The sequence below is a fragment of the Dermacentor andersoni genome, chromosome 4 (assembly GCF_023375885.2).
Source record: "Dermacentor andersoni chromosome 4, qqDerAnde1_hic_scaffold, whole genome shotgun sequence".
In the NCBI taxonomy this organism is placed as follows: domain Eukaryota; kingdom Metazoa; phylum Arthropoda; class Arachnida; order Ixodida; family Ixodidae; genus Dermacentor; species Dermacentor andersoni.
Window position 1 is genome coordinate 96,531,223 of NC_092817.1, and position 18,339 is coordinate 96,549,561.

The window sequence follows — 18,339 nt, forward strand, 5'->3', positions numbered from 1 at the left end:
TTTTCTTGCGGCATGGATGGATCCGTGCGTCGGGAAAGTCGGCACATATGTTCAACAAACATTGCGATGCTTTCGTTCGGCCGCTGTACTCTCACCTCAATTACAGATTCAGCTCGCTCCTTGCGATCGAGGCTGGCGTATGTGCTGATTAGCTGCCGTCGGAATTCGTCCCATGTCGATAGGGCCGCCTCACGGTTCTCAAACCATGTCCGCGCATAGTCCTCGAGGGCAAAGTAGGCGTTGCGTAGCTCGCGCTCTGGAGTCCAGCCGTTGTATTCTGCGACACGCTCAAAGTGATCAAGCCAGTCCTCTACATCCTCGAAGATGTCCCCATGGTGATGTATCGCCAACTTCATCGTCATCTTCATCGTGCCTTCATCGGCACTGCCATGGTCATCAGGACACGTGAGCAGCGGAACAGACGGACGCAGGCTGCAATAAAGCTGGGGTGCTTGCGGCGTTATGTCTGACTGATGTCAGTGTTTTTAAGCCTAGTGCGACATATCAGTGGCGACGAGGCCTAGCGTCGCTAGGTGAGAAGACCCGCGTCAGCATGAGTGCTGGACGGCCACCGGAATTTGCCGATGCAGAAGGTACGTGGCCTACGTATCGCGTTCGCCTGGAGGCGTACTTTGAGGCTCATAGCATCGTGCACCCAACGAAGAAACGAGCGCTGCTCATCGCTTCGCTCACGGACAGCGCTGTGCGTGTGGTGCAGGGCCGGTGTCAACCCATAAAGGTGAATGAACTGAGCTATGAGGAAGTCGTCGGGTATCTGGAAGATCACTATGCTCCGGAGGTCAACGAGATCGCTGCCAGTTATGCTTTCTTCATGCGTTCGCAACAAGACGGGGAAGCTGCTCAGGACTTCATTGCGGACATTCGACGCCTAGCTGAGAAGTGTAACTTCGGCACGTCATTGGAGCGCATGTTGAGGGATCGAATCGTTTGCGGAGTGCTGGATGAAGACGTTCGGCGCCATTTACTGAGGCGACGGAAGCTCACCTTAGAAGAGGCTGAAGACTTTGCTGTCTCGGCACAGAGAGCTGTTGAAAATGCCAGGAGCATGAACTCGGCGCACTCAGAAGTACATTTTGCCCGACAAAAGAGCCATTCCTCGAAGCGACGTCCCAAGCCGGAACAATGCGACGTGTGTGGAAGGTGTGGAGAATCGCATGCTGAGGACGAGTGCAAACACCTTCGCGCGGTGTGCCACCGGTGTGGAAAACGAGGACATCTACGTCGGATGTGCCTGTCTAGCACAAATAGTGACCGTCGGCAGGGATCTTATCCAGCAAGACAACGGCGCCAGGGTTCGTACGCCATGGCAGCCGGAGAGGACACAAGCTCGGACGACAACGACGCCTTGCACACGATTACAGCGGTTCTCCATCACGCAGCCAGTATCCGCAAGGTTAGGCCTATTTACAAGGACATCAGTTGGAATAACGTTCCGCTCACTATGTTGGTGGACACGGGGTCACCTGTAAGCGTCATTCCCGTAACGGTGTTCCGCAAGTACAAGCAGCTCTGGCCTCCGTTGGAGAGTTCACAGCTCAAGCTCTCTTGTCTCTTGGGAGAACTTCCAATTGTCGGCCAGCTTAGCATGACCGCTACGTGCGACGGGAAAGATATTCCTGGTACTGTCATAGTGGTCGACAGCTCCGGAGCATCTTTGTGCGGCAGAGACACCATCAAGGCATTTAATGAAGTTGGAGTGGCAATGTTGTCGAATGTGGTAGCGAATCTGCAACTGGTTGGAATACAGGCTGTCAGCACAGGTCTGCAACAGCTGCTTGACGAATATGCCGACGTGTTTGCTCCGGGACTCGGCCTGTGCAAAGGACCACCGGTCACATTTCAATTGAAAGAAAACGCGTGTCCACGGTTCTTTAAGGCCCGTACTGTACCCTACGCTCTCAGAGATAAGATGTCTGAATCGTTGGATCAGCTGGTCGCGGAAGGCGTTTTGACGCCGGTAAAAACCGCTGAATGGGCAACCCCTGTGGTGCCCGTTTTGAAGGGCGATGGGTCCCTCCGACTGTGTGGAGACTTCCGTATGACTGTGAATGCGGCCACTGTGGTAGAACAATACCCGTTGCCTCGAGTGGACGACATTTTTGCTAGGTTAAACGGTGGCGAAGTATTCACGACCTTGGATTTGCGTCAAGCCTACAACCAGTTGCCATTGGATGAGGAAGCAAAGAAGATAACAGTCCTCAACACCCAGAAGGGTCTCTTTTGTTTCAACAGATTACCGTTTGGCGTAAGTTCTGCTCCAGCCATATTCCAAAGGCGAATGGACGGACTGCTGGGGGATATTCCTGGAGTGCAGGTGTACCTGGATGACATTATCATCGCCGAGAAAAAACATGATTCATGTAGGCTCAAAACCGTGCTGCAGCGGCTGCGGGAGTATGGTCTCCGACTGAACAAGGGAAAGTGCAAGTTTCGGCAAGACGAAGTCACATTTCTCGGTCATCGTATCGACGCGAAGGGTCTGCGACCGAAGGACGACAATATCAAAGCCGTTGTTGAAGCCCCAAAGCCCACCTCGGTGAGTGAGCTGAAAGCTTTTCTCGGTCTCATAAATTACTATGGCAAGTTCCTGCCCAATCTGGCCACCATGATAGCTCCGCTACATGCTCTCTTATCCAAAGGAGTCAAGTGGCAATGGAGCCAGGAACAGGAGAAAGCATTTAAGAAAGTTAAGCAGGCAATTGTGGCTTCCAAGTTTCTGGCTCACTTCGACTCGGATAAGCCACTGCGGCTGGAGTGCGATGCATCATCAGTAGGCATTGGGGCCGTTTTGTCGCACCGCGTGAATGGTGTTGACTACCCCATCGGATTCCGGTCCAGGACACTTACCAAGAGCGAGCGCAATTACTCGCAGTTAGAAAAAGAAGCTTTGGCAGTGGTATTCGGCGTCGCCCGGTTTAAAGACTACCTGTACGGACATCAGTTCGTCTTAGTAACAGACCACAAGCCTCTTACTGGTTTATTCAATCCAGGTAAAGCCATACCACCGATGGCGGCCGCCAGAATACAGCGTTGGGCCTTGTTTCTTGGCAACTACAACTACACATTGCAGTACCGGAAGGGCAGTGACCATTCCAATGCTGATGCCCTCAGTCGGTTGCCCTTGCCAGTAATGGAGGAGCCGCGGGACTCTGCTGCCGACGAGTACGTTTTGTATGCCCACTCTCTGGAGGAAACAGCGCTTTGCGCCCGCGAGGTTGAACATCTGACTAATCGAGACACCAGCCTTCTGCAGGTTAAAAAATGGATTTCCCAGGGATGGCCGTCATATCTTCCGCAGGACCATGAGCATCTCCGGCCGTACTTCAACAGAAGAACAGAGCTTACAGTCAGCCATAATTTGGTGTACTGGGGACATCGCATTGTTCTACCCCTGGCGGCGGCAAGGCGTGTGTTGCGTCTTTTGCACGAGACACACCCCGGCATGACAGCCATGAAAACCACAGCGAGAACGCTGTTTTGGTATCCGGGACTGGATTCCGACATAGAGCGACTGGTGAAGTCATGTTCCACATGTGCGCAGGCTTCAGCGATGCCACCAGCACAGATACCTTTGGCCTGGCCAGCCACCGGGGAAAGGTGGAGCCGGCTGCACAAAGATTTCGCAGGCCCGTTGGACGGACAAATGGTCTTAGTCGTCGTCGACTCGGAAACGAAATGGATGGAAGCCATTCCAATGAAAACTGCCACTTCGCAAACCACGGCCAACGCGCTAAGATCAATATTTGCACGGTTCGGCCTTCCAAAAACCTTTGTTTCTGATAACGGACCACAATTTGTGGGCAAAGTTTTTCGTGGGTTTCTGGCACGGAACAATGTGCAACAACTCACAACAGCCCCTTATCATCCACAGTCGAATGGGTTAGCCGAACGAGCTGTGCGTACGCTCAAGGAAGGACTAAAGAAGAACCCCGGAATAGACCTCAAAATACGCATAGCGCGGGTTTTATGTCGATATCGCCGAACGCCCGTCAAGGATGGAAAGTCGCCGGCGGAACTCTTATTGGGGTACCAAATAAGAACAAAGCTGGACTGTATCGCTCCCGATGAAAGGTCACCAGAAATCCAACCACGAGTTGGAGGGTCTCCAGTTCAGGCAGGTGACCCAGTCTGGATGCGCGATTTCCGAACAAGTCGTCGCCGGTGGATACCAGGAGTCGTGCGAGATCAACTGGGGTCCAGAATGGTCACTGTTGATTCCGGGAAAGGAATTCAGCGGCGACACTTGGACCAGGTGAGACGTCGAACTGTCTCAGACTCTTTCTCGACACAGAGCACTCAAATCACGTCGCGACATAGTCCGGAAGGACGTGGGGATTCGCAGCTGGTTGAGGACGACCTCGGTCGGCGTGGTCGAGGGAGATGATGGAACCAACGTACTCATCCTTCTGACTTGGTTGGGTAGCGGCTCGTACTCAGGTGGCAGTCCTTGTAGTCGGCGGCTTGTCCGTACGTGCACAGGAGTCAGCTCGACCGGACTTCGTACTGGTCTTGTCGACGGTGTTCGATCTGGGAGAGGTAGCATGTACCCCGCACCTCCACCAGAAAAATGTAACGTAGATTGGAGACGGATTGTTACAAAATAGACGTTTCTCTTTAATGTCGGGCCAGAAGAAGAGCGTGCAGCTTACGCACTTCATCGTCTTTCATGGCGCCGACATTGCGCGCGCCGTTCTGCGGTGCGGCAGCCCCACATCTTTGTGTTAATATTGTTGTCTCTTTCTTTTTTTTTGTTGTTGTTGTTTTGATCCAGATCTACTTTCTTGCACGAATATGTCCATTGTTTCCTGCTTAATATTGTATCAAGTGTAATTTTTGTAATTTTGCCTTTGTAATACGCCCCTGCCTTCTGCAATGTGCACAGATATATATCGAAATTAAAAAATAAATAAATAAATAAAGAGCCGCAACATCCCAATATGACCATGTAATCAACGCACTGTCTTACGCAAAGATTACTTACACTCTTGTTTTATCGGTGGACGAGTTCCACACTCCAATGTTCGTATACCTTATACTTGTCGCACTTCAATGGCATCTTTCAGACTATGCTGCTGAATCAAGATTACATCCCTCCGTATATTATTGACGTAGCTAGGTCTTGCGACCTAAATGGGTATTCTGCTACAGCGCGTCCTATGAAGTGACGCCTAAATTGGGCGTGGCCTCAAATTGTCCCTCGATATACCGTCGACGACAACACTTTCACCAAGCGCTCACGTTAGATGTGCGATAACTTCCATACGCAGTAAACACTCTAGCATGTGTGCTACTGCAAGTAGCTGACGAACTGCGGCGCAACGCTTTTCACTATTGAAATTAAATTAGCTTCTACCGCCGACCAGCAGCTGCGGGTATTCGCACCTTCGCCAGAGAGGATGAGCGCTATTTAATTTCGCCCAGCACGTGCAGCCAAATCAAACGTTAATAATTCAGGGGGAAAAAAAGGGCGGCCAGTCGCGTTATCCTCTATCAGGGAGAGTTAAGCGGCACAAAATTTTTTTACATCCCCGTACTTTCAGTTTCCCGCCTTATTTTTCTCGCCACTCTCTTTCCCTTTGGATGTCCCGCACGCTCTCGACTCTAGATTGGCCGCTGCTGTAGCGCGCTGCCTTGTGTCGCTGCAACGCCGTTCGGGTTGGCTCGTGCCATATGGCGCCAGCGCGCCCTCCTCCACAGTCCCTATTAAAAGTCGGATCAGACTCGCTCTGGTACGCCCAGCGAAGTCTGTTCAGACGCTTCACTGCTTTTTTTCGTCCATCGTCCATCCATGTCTCTTCCGGCGATTTGGAGACATTCCTTCCTTTCATTCCTTCTTTCCCTCTTTCTGTGTTTACCGCCCGAAGGAACGGCCACAGATTGAAGCTTGCAAAATGCTATGTATATCGAACTGGGTAGTAGACAATTTTTTGAGCTGGCATGCTTCTGTATCACTCCTAGCGCTTGTGCATCGGCGTATAGTATTTGTGCCGCTGAGAAAGAGGTAACCGAGTTTGGTTGCGGCCGCGTCCACTCCTATCAGAAGCGGGCGTTATGCGTTGAAAGCATTCGCGTGGCTTGCTTTGGATGCACGTCGTCTTACTCCAGGTGAGAGAAATTAAACCGCAACACCTCGACGCTGCCGCGTGTCTCAACCTTCGTGACTTACTTTTTGACGTTAAACCCCACAATTAAGTGTCTACACACTTAAAGCTATGCTCCGAGATCGCTTGCTTGTCTTCGATATTACAGGTGTGCTTGAAATTCTGTTATATGCTTTTCGAGCAGGCATATCAAAAAAGAGAGAGACAGAGAGAGAGAAAAAAGGGAAAGGAATGACAGGGAGGTTAGCCAGTGTAAGTATCGGGTGGCTGCCATCTGCTGGGGAAAGGTGTAAAGAGAATGAACGTAGAAAGAAGAGAAAAAAAGAGAAAAAAACGAGAAACATTCACACAGTAATGCAATGCTATGCGCTACAACAGTCAAAGGCGGTCGCACAATTCACAAGCCCTAAGTAACTTCATAAAAGCCCTTAAGGCCTTGAGAGCCGAAACCCGTCTGGACCAGTGCCCTAGAACTTTTTCCTGTGTTAAGGGGTGATTGACTGGTTTTTCGAGCGCGGTCACGAGCACTTTTCTTGGCACATTGTAACGGGGACAGTCACAGAGGAGGTGCGTGATCGTCTCCTCGCAGCCGCAGGTGAAGCAAATAAGGCTGTCGGCCATTCCGATGCGGAAGGAATAGGAGGAGTTCGTGAATGCCACGCCGAGCCTTAGGCGGCACAGAAGACGGAGTTGCAGACGTCGGTCCAATCTTTGAAGACGTGCAATCCTGAATTCGCTGGTGTTCCACAGAGTTGGCATAAGCTCGCATGCGAGGGAGTGAAGACTTGCGGCTGCATCTGTTCTTGACAATGGTATGGGTATAATATGGGCACCATCGTGGGCCGATCGGGCAGCGTCATCCGCACTGTGATTTCCCGAAATTCCGCAGTGACCCGGTATCCACTGGGTAGACGATGTTGTGCCCCTTGTCGACTGCGTGGTGGTGGAGTAGTCAGATGTCTGCGACTGCGACATTAGGTCCGTTGTTGAAAGGGAACAGCAGATACTGGAGAGCTGCCTTCGAGTCACAAGAGATGGACCATGAATGTGGTGATTTGTGACAAATAAACCCCAGAGCATCACGGACAGCTGAGAGTGCTGCAGCCGTCGATGATGTAATGTGAGACGTCTTGAATTGCATGGTGACATATTTTGCGGGAATTACTACTGCTCCAGCTGAACCTTTAGAGGAGACAGAACCGTCCGTGTAAACGTGGGTGCGTTCTTTGTGCATGTCATGTATGAATGAAAGCGCGGTTTGTTTAAGGGCAAAAGATGACATCACCGTTTCCTTTTTGATGCCGGGAATGACAAGAAGGGCCTGGAATGAATGCAGGCAAGACAGCGGTAGAGATGGTAGTGCTCCAGGCGTGAAGTTTGGCGGTAAGGTTCCATGGTTGGCGGCAATAATTCGGCTAAACGCAGAACGAGGGCGAGCGGCAGCAAGGCACGCGAGATGATGCGCTGGAAGTTGGACGAAGTGCCTGATGTGCATCTTTAAAGAGTCGACATGAATATACGTATCACTGGGGTGATCATGCGTGATGGATATTGTTGCTGAAGCAAAAGAAGCTTACATTTAGTATGCTATTCAGGAGGAGTGCGGTATATATTTTGCTCCTCCTGGTTCGTAACGGCGATTTCGTTTGATGCTCTTCCTAAATTCTGTTATTTAAGTTTTTACAATGCCCTTCGCATGATGGTAAGTTGATGAAAATGGAGTATGCCTTTGACCCCTGGTTGAGAGATATCTGTCTGTGTCATTAAGCTCCAGCTCTTTATTTTGTAAATTTTTCTCCAGCTCCACGTGATCTCTTAACTTTTGCAACTCGGTCATATGACCTGCTCGCCTCCTTACATGTGCATTTTGAAAAGTAAAATAGTATCGTGTGTGTGCGCGTGCACAAAACATAAATCACACAATGCAAGAAAGATAAATCAAGTGTCACGAGAATGCTTAAGCCTACGTTCTTTACAATGCTGGCGACGGTATGTGGTGTTCGAATGGTGAGCGAACAACAGAGAAAGCGCTCCAACGACGGTTGCACGTAACGAGGACGACAAGTAAGATTTTATGACTTGGCGGACAACTTTATAAAATAAAGTCTTTATAATGCAATTATCATTCTTAGAATACTTCACCCATTCTGCTGTCGACGTTTTATGTGCGCATATATATTCTTTCCTCGGCCTTCAATTAAAGAAGAATGCGTAATATTTCTAAGGTGCAGGGTGAAATCAAACCTACGTCTCATGGCGTCTTCAAGCACCGCAACACGATGATTTGTCGCTCTTGGCCACGAATCCCTGCGAGGAGGGAGCGATAGTGGCGTCTTCCTTTCTGAGCTCTATCAATCTACTTTCAGCGCACTCCAAATGTGCATGTCCGACTGATAAGTGAGAACGCCCGCTCTTCTAGCTGAAAAATGAACAATGGTTTTACGTCACAAATAGATGCCCATGCAGTCGTACCAGATGTAGCTCATTCGAAGCCATATACGCTGAATCTTAATTCTATAGGGTCAGCTGCAGAAAACTAGCTGCAGTTTGGAGGCGACCTTTAGTGGTGCTTTCTTTGTGGCATGTGGCGCTGTGGTCTGCGAGGATCAGCGAAAAGGAGCTGGCTGTGGTTCGGTGGCCACGTTTAGTGAAACTTTTTGTGGTGTGTGGAGATTTACACGCTATGGTGTGAGGTGGTGCTTCACCTACTCCAGTCTCTACAGATTCTGAATGAATATGTCTTCAGCAGTACAGTCTGTGCCTACATTGCTTCTATGTAAATCGCGTTAACGTCGACAGCCACCGAGAGATGCGTTCTTCCGCTTTTTTTTCCCGCATCTGTAGCATAATGCTTGATATGCCTGCTGAAGCCGGCATTTGCATGCCTATAGTCATCCGACATTAGCTGTCTCTCATCTCGTGAACGCAGTATATACATCAATCGGGATCCAGGAACTACTATACACACAGTACCCGAGTTACTGCTGCCGATCTGTATTAAATTTCCCATGAAACCTTCGTGACACATTGTGATCATCCCGACGTCGTTTGCAATCGCCTTGATAAAACCCTTCCTTTTCTTTACACTTATGAAGCGTCATTTTGGACAGGTTCAACATGTTTTTACACCTTCGTAGAGTAAGCCGCCCTTATTCCGCCCAGCATGCATTCTCATCAGGGCTCCTGCGTGCCGGTCGTGAAACACTACGAGATACAGAACAAACTTCCTCCAGCAACGCAACAGATAAACACCAACCCATCGTGCGTGGGAGCAAAAGCTAAATGCCGGAAATGCGGGTTTTGTGAAAGCCACGCACGTCGGTTGAAAGGCGACTGGACGTCTATAAGGTGACCGAGGCGAGACATGACGAGAGTTTCATTGCCAAGTGTTATGGACCGTGTAGGTAGCCAAACTTGTTCCAGCCCCTTATTTTTTACCGTTGTCTCCCTTCACTGCCTTTTATGTGCCTCTGCAAGTTTGTTCGCAAAAGAAAGAGAGACAGCGAATTGGGCGTAAAAGGCTCTTTGAAATGAACAGATAGCAACTGAAAAGGGCATGAGTATCGTTTCTCTGGGACCATACTCTCCGGTCTGAATGGCAGTGGGGATTCTTCCTGTCTACCAAGCTCCTCCAGTTTTCATTATCATCACCAAACGTGACCCGAATGGAAGAGAGAAAAGATGTGTACGCCCCGTATGGTGAAGAAATAGAAACGCTTGGTATTATATTGGTCGCATCAAATTAAAACTATGTAGGAGTAGGCAGAGGCAAGTCACCGGAAGGAAACAAGAATGTCTGTGACCGGCTTGACCGTTGCAGTGCACGTACGAAGCGGAACTTCACTCATCGCAATGCCGGGTGTCGTGAAACAGCGGTGGGGCTTCAATGTGGGTGTGACTTCAGCGTTGAAAACAGGGATGAAGCGCGAAGCTGTCTGTATATTAACGCGTCATAATTCTTATAGGGTACTTCATACACTTTCCAGGGGCTATCTATCTATCTATCTATCTATCTATCTATCTATCTATCTATCTATCTATCTATCTATCTATCTATCTATCTATCTATCTATCTATCTATCTATCTATCTATCTATCTATCTATCTATCTATCTATCTATCTATCTATCTATCTATCTATCTATCTATCTATCTAACCGTATTCCCGCCAACATGGGTCACCGGGTGGTCCGTGGTCGAATAGCTAGCGTATCGGGCTGCTGTGCTGAGGCAACAGGTTTCGAAACCAACAATCGTATCAACTTGGGTCACTCAGTAGGTGCCTCACTTCAACGAATGTCTTTTATGACTACATGGCCCACTGTAGGTACGGGACTGCCTAGTGTTGCGTACTCCAGGGTAGCGTACCATACTGCTGCCGGGTCGACGCCTGCCTATCGAAGTTCGACCGACGTTACTGTTGGGTAGCGTGGCGTTGTCGGCGGGCTGCAGGTAGACCATGGCGACCAAGTAAGGGTCAGACTATTTCTAGTGCGAAACTTGCACGGTTTATTCAAAAGTTGGTGAAAGAAAATGAGAGGAGCATGAAGTGATCAAAAGTACATTTCGGAGCCCCTTAAATAGGCTCTCTACAATCGTTGGAGGGATCTTGCTTCCGTCGACGTCACGTGACCGGCACAGAAAGAGGACCCCTCCTCCTCTGGTTATACCGAGCCTGCTGCAAGGAGGAGGGCATCCCGCCTCCTTGAATTGTAGACGCTTGTCCATCTCTTTTGCGCATTGCTGGTTCGTGGAAATTCTCCTGTAGAGTTTGACCATTCGAGGAAAGGGTCCCTCTAAAGTCGCACACACACACACACAAAAGAGGCCTGTAAGCACTGCGGGGCTTTCCCCAGACCGACACGGACAAGAAGACGCAACAGCGTAGGCTTAGCCAGTCACACCAGGAACAGCGTCTAGCCCAAGCCCCATTTCAGTAGCATTGGCGATGCGGCTGCGGAGCTCAGCACGGCGCACTTCTTCTTCCTTACAATTTCCCCCCTCGCTGAAGACGGAGCCGCACAGGAGGCCTAAGGCGTCGTGAGGACGAAGGGCTCGTGATACGGCTTGAGCCGATCTACGTGCACAGTTTCGCGGCCTCGGCGACGCAGGTCCGTAGGGGGCGTCAGAGGTTCGATGACGTAGTTCACCGGAGAAGTTTGCTGTAGAACCCGGTAGGGCCCATGGTATGGATACAAACTTGGAGGAGAGACCGGGTGTCGAAGTAAGAGGCACCCACAATCAAACGAGAGCGTCAGGCGAAAACTGGTGGTGGGGGCGCCCGTCGTCATGACGAAATTTCTGTAGGGCTTGTTCTTGCGTTGTAAGGGAGCGAGCTAGTTGCCGACAATCTTCTGCATATCGGGCGGCTTCGGAAACAGGTGTACCCTCTGATAAGTCGGGACGGTAAGGAAGAATAGTGACAATGGGAAATGATGGTTCGCGACCATATAGAAGAAAGAAGGGAGAAAAGCCCGTCGTTGACTGGGGTGGCGTATTGTAGGCGTACGTGACATAGGGAAGGATGAGGTCCCAGTTGGTGTGGTTGGAGGCGACATACATCGAAAGCATGTCGCCAAGAGTTCGGTTAAAGCGTTCTGTCAATCCGTTTGTTTGCGGGTGATATGCGGTAGTACAGCGATGAATAATGCGGCATTCAGCGAGAAGTTCTTGAATGACATCGGCGAGAAAGACGCGGCCACGGTCGCTCAGGAGTTCGCGGGGAGCGCCGTGACGTAGAACGAAGCGTTGAAGGAGGAAGGAGGCAACGTCACGAGCCGTCGCGGCTGGCAGAGCGGCCGTTTCTGGATACCTCGTGAGATGGTCTACAGCTACAATGACCCAGCGATTGCCAGCAGCTGTGTATGGCAGAGGCCCGTAGAGGTCTATCCCAACCCGGTCAAAGGGTCGCGAAGGGCACGGCAAAGGTTGCATTGGTCCAGAAGGGCGGCAAGGATCAGGCTTCCGGTGTTGACATTCTGTACAAGAGCGAATGTACTTTTGCACAAATGTGTACATACCACGCCAATAAAACCTATGACGTAGTCTGGTGTAGGTCTTGAAGTGACCAGCGTGTGCGGACTGAGGGTCGGTGTGGAAAGCGGCGCATACATCAGTGCGGAGCTGCCGAGGTATTACAAGCAGCCATTTGCGGCCGTCGGAACTGTAGTTACAGCGATAGACGATTCCGTCGCAGATGGCGAAGTGCGAAGCATGTCGGCGTAACGCTCGGGATGGGGGGCGTGTAGGTGAATTAGAGATCTAATCTATCAAAGATGAAATCCAAGAGTCCTTGCGCTGCTCCAAAGCCATGTCGACAGAAGTGAATGGAAGTGGGTCGTCTAGGACGGACACACTGGCAATGTCGGCGTGGACAGGCGAGCGCGAAAGAGCATCGGCATCGGCGTGCTTCTTGCCTGAGTGGTAGACAACCCGGATATCGTACTCTTGGAGCCTCAGTGCCCACCGGGCTAGGCGGCCGCAGGGATCCTTGAGAGACGACAACCAGCAAAGTGCGTGGTGATCTGTAACGACATCGAAGGACCGGCCGTACAGGTATGGGCGAAATTTTGTGATGGCCCAGATGATCGTGAGACATTCTTTTCCGTGACGGAATAGTTCGCTTCAGCTTTCGTCAGAGTGCGGCTCGCGTAAGCAACAACATATTCTTGGCAGCCGGGCTTTCGCTGGGCGAGCACAGCGCCATGACCAACACCGCTAGCATCCGTATGGATTTCCGTGGGAGCAGTTGGATCGAAATGGCGCAGTATCGGTGTTGTTGTCAGCAGGCGACGTAGCGTTGCGAAGGCATCATCGCAAGTCGGGGACCACGCGGAAAGATTGGGGTCTCCCCGAAGAAGCTCTGTCAGAGGTGCCATAATCGAAGCAAAATTTCGAATAAAGCGGCGGAAGTACGAGCAGAGGCCAATGAAACTGCGCAAGTCTTTTAGAGACGTTGGCCTCGAGAATTCTTTAACAGCACGGAGCTTAGCGGCATCAGGGAGAACGCCGTCCTTCGACACGACATGTCCGAGAATTGTCAGCTTAAGTGCCCCAAAGTGACATTTTTTCAGATTTAGGTGGAGGCCAGCGTCACTGAGACAACGTAAAACCTGCTCCAAGCGATGAAGGTGAGTAGGAAAATCTGGTGCGAACACTACTACATCATCCAAATAACACAAGCACGTGTTCCATTTGAGGCCTCGAAGAATAGTGTCCATCATCCGTTCAAAAGTCGCGGGCGCGTTGCAAAGTCCGAATGGCATTACACGAAATTCGTATAAGCCATCTGGTGTGATGAAAGCAGTTTTAGGCTTATCTTCTGCAGCCATAGGCACCTGCCAGTAACCAGAGCGTAGATCGAGGGAGGAAAAGAACTCTGCACCTTGTAAGCTGTCGAGGGCGTCGTCGATCCGCGGCAATGGATAAACATCCTTTCGGGTTATTTTGTTTAGGCGGCGGTAATCCACGCAAAAGCGGTTCAAGCCATCCTTCTTTTTAACTAAAACAACTGGCGATGCCCATGGGCTGTCGGACGGTTCAATCACACCACGCTTTATCATGTCACCTACTTGCTCATCAATGACTCGTCGTTCTGTCGACGAGATGCGGTAGGGTCTCTGCCGTAGCGGTGAGTGAGAACCGGTGTCAATGCGGTGACATACAGTCGTCGTTCGGCCCAGAGAAGTGCTATGACGGTCAAAAGCAGGGCGACATTTCTCGAGGAGAGGAAGAAGGTCATGGCGTTGCGTGGGGCTTAAGGCGTTGTCGATGACGTGGCTGAAAACGTCTTCAGGCGATGCGGCAGGTGCGGGACTACAGTAGAGGGTGTTGACCTCTGACGATCCAACAGGAAGCTCCGACGTGGTAATGGTGTCGTAAGGCTCCACAGTGCCGAGAAATTCACCGCGAAGCAACGCAATCGAGAATGGGAAGTGGTTGTGTATAGGAAGGTGAGTAGCGCCAGCTTGAAGGCTAAGCAGCGCAGTTGGGAGTGGTGAGAGGTGGCGGTGAACGAAAGCAGTCGAAGGCGTGAAGAGTACGGTAGAGTCGGAGGCAACGGAACAGGATACAGGTGCCAGAATAGATGATGCGTCACCTCCACCACCAGGTGGAGGTGACGACATATGGATGTCATCAGTGAGGGACAACTTGGTGCAGGAAAGCGAAACGTCATCAGATATGGCACTGCCAAGCGAAGAGAAGGCGACTTCTGCACGGGAGCAGTCAATAACAGCTTGGTGACGGGAGAGAAAGTCCCAACCTAAAATAATATCGTGGGAACAGTGAGGAAGAACGACGAACTCGACTGTGTAGACCACTCCTTGAATTTCAAGTCTGGTGGTGCACGCAGCCACCGGCTGGACGTGCTGTGCTGTGGCTGTGCGGAGTAAAGGACCGAAGAAAGGCGTCGTGACTTTTCGTGTTGAGCGGCATAGTTTTTCGGCAATTACAGATATGGCGGCACCTGTGTCAATGAGGGCAAGCACAGAGACACCTTCAACAGCGACATCAATAACGTTGGGCGGCGAAAGAAGAGGGCTTGAGCGTTGTGACGAAGACGCAGTTCTTGCCTCGGGAACTGCGCCACTTAGTTTTCCGTGTCAGCGGTAGAGGGACGTCTACGCATCGGGGAGAGCGAACGACGACGAGGAGAAGGAGAACGGCGGTCGGAAACTGGGCGATGGCTTGGGCGGGGAAGGGGTAAATCGCGGTCTGGAGCCTAAGACAAAGGATGGTCGTACGCGTCTGTGCGTGGGTCGTCACGTGGATGAAGTGGACGGCGGCGGCACAGGCGTGCAACGGTCCGGGAATACCGCACGAATAGCAGATGAGCCGATTGTCCGGTGTGCGCCAGGGATTATTTACTCGATGGGCTGGAGGTCGTGGCGGCGTGGGGGTAAAAACAGGGCTAGGCATCGGAGGCGGAGCCCGGTAGGTCGGCAGTCGTGGTCGTGCGACGGCGTCGGCGTAAGTCAATGGGGCGGTGAGTTGAGGCGCCCGTTCCAGAGGAAGGACCTCGGACACTTGCTCTTCTATAACATGTCGTAGGGTCGGACTAAGGGACGAACTTGAGTCCAGCGGGTTGGAGATGAGCGAGAGCTGGCGAGCTACTTCTTCCCGGACGAAAGCCTTGATCTGCGAGAGGAGGGTGGAATCTTGAATAGGGGAGGTCAAGCCGGACAACGATTCGTGATGGCGAACAGGACGGCGAGTGAGGATGCGTTGACGGCGGAGCTCGTCATAGCTTTGGCACAGTTCAATAACTTCTGCAACAGTAGAGGGCTCTTTGAAATGAGCATCTGAAATGTGTCCTCGTCGATACCCTTCATTATATGCTTGATTTTATTGCCCTCAGTCATGGATGCATCGAAGCGTTTACAGAGATCGATGACATCTTCGATGTAGCTGGTAAAGGTCTCACCAGGCTGCTGAGAGCACGACTGCAGGCGCTGTTCGGCACGAAGCTATTGAACAGCAGGGCGGCTGAAGACCTCGCTGAACTTTGTCTTGAAGACCTTCCAGCTTGGGACTTCGCTTTCGTGGTTCCGAAACCACAAGTGGGCAATTCCGGTGAGGTAAAAAGGGACGGTGGTAAGTTTCGTGATGTCATCCCATTTGTTGTTCAGACTGACGCGTTCGTATGATGAGAGCCAGTCATCAACGTCATGGTCGTCAGTGCCGCTGAAGATGGGAGGGTCCCGCTGACGGAGTGTGCCGGGGCATACGGAGGACTGGGGAGCAGGTGGTGGTAAGCTCGAGGCGCTTGCGGTGGTCATGATGGCAGGGAGAGTCCGGCTGCGCAATTTCAGGATGACAGGAGGCCCAGCAAACCTCCACCAATTATGGCAAAGAAGTGCGACACCGCTGTGGACGGCACGATGGACACGGACAAGAAGACGCAAGAGCGTAGGCTTAGCCAGTCACACCAGGAACAGCGTCTAGCCCGAGCACCACTTCAGTAGCATTGGCGATGCGGCTGCGGAGCTCTGCACGGCACACTTCTTCTTCCTTACACTTTCTGCACGTGGTGCTGGATGCCAACGGTAGCAGGAGCAGTCCACCTCATTTCGACGAGGCATGGCGAGAGAAGGTCGGGTGAAATTCCTTTCTGCACGTGGTACCAGGCGCCAACCGTAACACTAGGCACCGCTGTTCAAAGAAACTCTTTGACACCGACTTGGGGCACTGGGTATGTGCCACTGGGTACGCTCCACTCGGGCTGTCTCGGTCTTTAATGAACTTCTTTGATGCCAACTTGGACCACTGGGAATCTGTTGCTCTACAATGAAGAAACAATTGCGCCGGAACCCATTTCACGATGACTGTCCACGGTAACGCAGTGCATTTAATCAATATAGTGACACAAGTTGTTGCTGCTGTCGAAACGAGTTATGTATGAGGCCTGTATTGCAGCAGGGCGGCTCTTTCGCGCTTTCCTAAGAACACTCGCCACTATCTAGCGTCGTCACCGCGAAGCCTGTTCGTGATCTCCGAAACGCATGGCGCACTGTTGCATGCGAACGCTGAGAAACGCGTAATGCAACAACTGGCTTCCTCTCTCGCGCTTCTTTCTGGGCACACTGCGCCATCTAGTGGCGCTGCGGAGTAATCCACGCGTGTCCTCCCAGACGAGAAGCGTAGCGCGTCGGTGCCTGCAAACGCTGAAAATTGTTCCCTCGCTTTTCTCACAGTCAGTGGCACGTACTCAGTGACCCAGGTTGAAGCGATGTTCATTGAAGAACGGCACATACCCAGTCCATTCATGGCGCAGCTTGCTAAAGCGTTGGTGGAAAAGGCGTTCATGGAAAAGTGGTCTGTACATTGGCAGTGCCATTAGATTGTCCAGCGTGTCCAGAAAGAAGGCGAGTTGCTGCATGTCGCGTTTCTGAGCGTTCCCATGCCCCGGTGCGCCATGCATTTCGGATGCCACCCCAGGCTTCACTGCAGGCTTCCTGGCGGCGGCGCTAGATGGCGCCGAGTGTTCTTAGGAAAGCGCGAGCACACTCATACATAACTCGTTTATACGGCGGTAATTGGGTGTGTGGCTATATTGATTCAATGCTAACGCATTACCCTCGAGAGTCATCATGAAATGACCTCTACCAAAGTATTTAACTGTAAGATTATTCTAAAAACACGTATTTATGATGTCAGTGAAAGAGTATCTGAAGCACAATGTTTTTCTTTTTAATCTTAGTAGCTGCATGCAAAGAGCTGTTGGTGCTTGGTAGATAGCACCGGCTACTCCTCTTCTCTTAATTCGTAGGTCTCCTTAAAGATATGTAATTTTGGATAACTCCTAGGAGGATGGAGGGAGTTTTCTGCAACGGGCCTAGGAACGTAAAAAACGCTTTTGTGTCTAATAAACGTTTGAGATTGTCTAGAGAGGTTGAAAGACTGCTGATAGGCACCTTCTACTGCGAACCACTTTTGCACGTGTCAAACATACTAAGTCATGCTTTTTTGCTCCTGTGGCATTTTATGTTCGCTATAGTTAGGGTTGTTACATCTGTTCTTCAATGGCTATTCATGGGAGTCATCAAAGCTATCCTCCATATGGTGCTCACCTGCGCCGTGTATGCTAATAAGATAAATAATTTCATAATGAAGTTAATCCTCACGACTTTTTTTCACCAAAGGTGGTGGGTCCGACTCCCAACAAAGGTGAAGAGTTCGAGTTCCACCAGAAGCCCCAGGTTCGACTCTCGACCTTCACAATGTCAGTTGGAATCAAACTTGGAGATGTGGCCGGTTCGCCCACATATCGAAGTGGCTTCAATTCCTAGCAAAGGTCAACAGTTAGACTCCCACAAGAGGTCGACGGTTCCGTTTCGACCAAAGAGGTCGTGAGTTTAAGTGCTTCAATAAATTATATCTTAATTAACTCTGTCTTAATTAAGGTTGCCCAAATAAACACCACAGGTTATGCTGACGCTTCTTCTTCACCTTGGCTTCACGCTTTCTCATAAGAAAATTGATGGCACAATGCGCCCTAATTGACACTGAAGGTCGTGGGTTCGACTCCCGCCAAAGGTTGTGGGTCTTAATTATTTTCGCCTTAATTAAAGCCATAGGTAGTGGGGAGCGCGGCGATGATGTCCCGCGGCCACTGCCTCGCACCGGTTGCGCCAAAGACAAAAGGCTTCCGCAACAATTATTGTCGCGAGGAGCGGTCGCGTGAGCGACGACCAGATGTGACAACGCGTTTAATTCC

At 51.0% G+C, this 18,339-nt stretch overlaps 1 protein-coding gene across 1 annotated transcript; it reads left to right on the forward strand.

Moving 5' to 3' along the window:
- Positions 1–553: 553 nt before the first annotated feature.
- On the forward strand, positions 554–17,911 carry LOC140217237 (uncharacterized). Its single transcript, XM_072287630.1, has 3 exons — positions 554–3,428; positions 3,563–3,618; positions 17,765–17,911. The coding sequence occupies exons 1-3, from the start codon at positions 554–556 to the stop codon at positions 17,909–17,911; spliced, it is 3,078 nt and encodes a 1,025-aa protein (XP_072143731.1).
- The last annotated feature ends 428 nt before the right edge of the window (positions 17,912–18,339 follow it).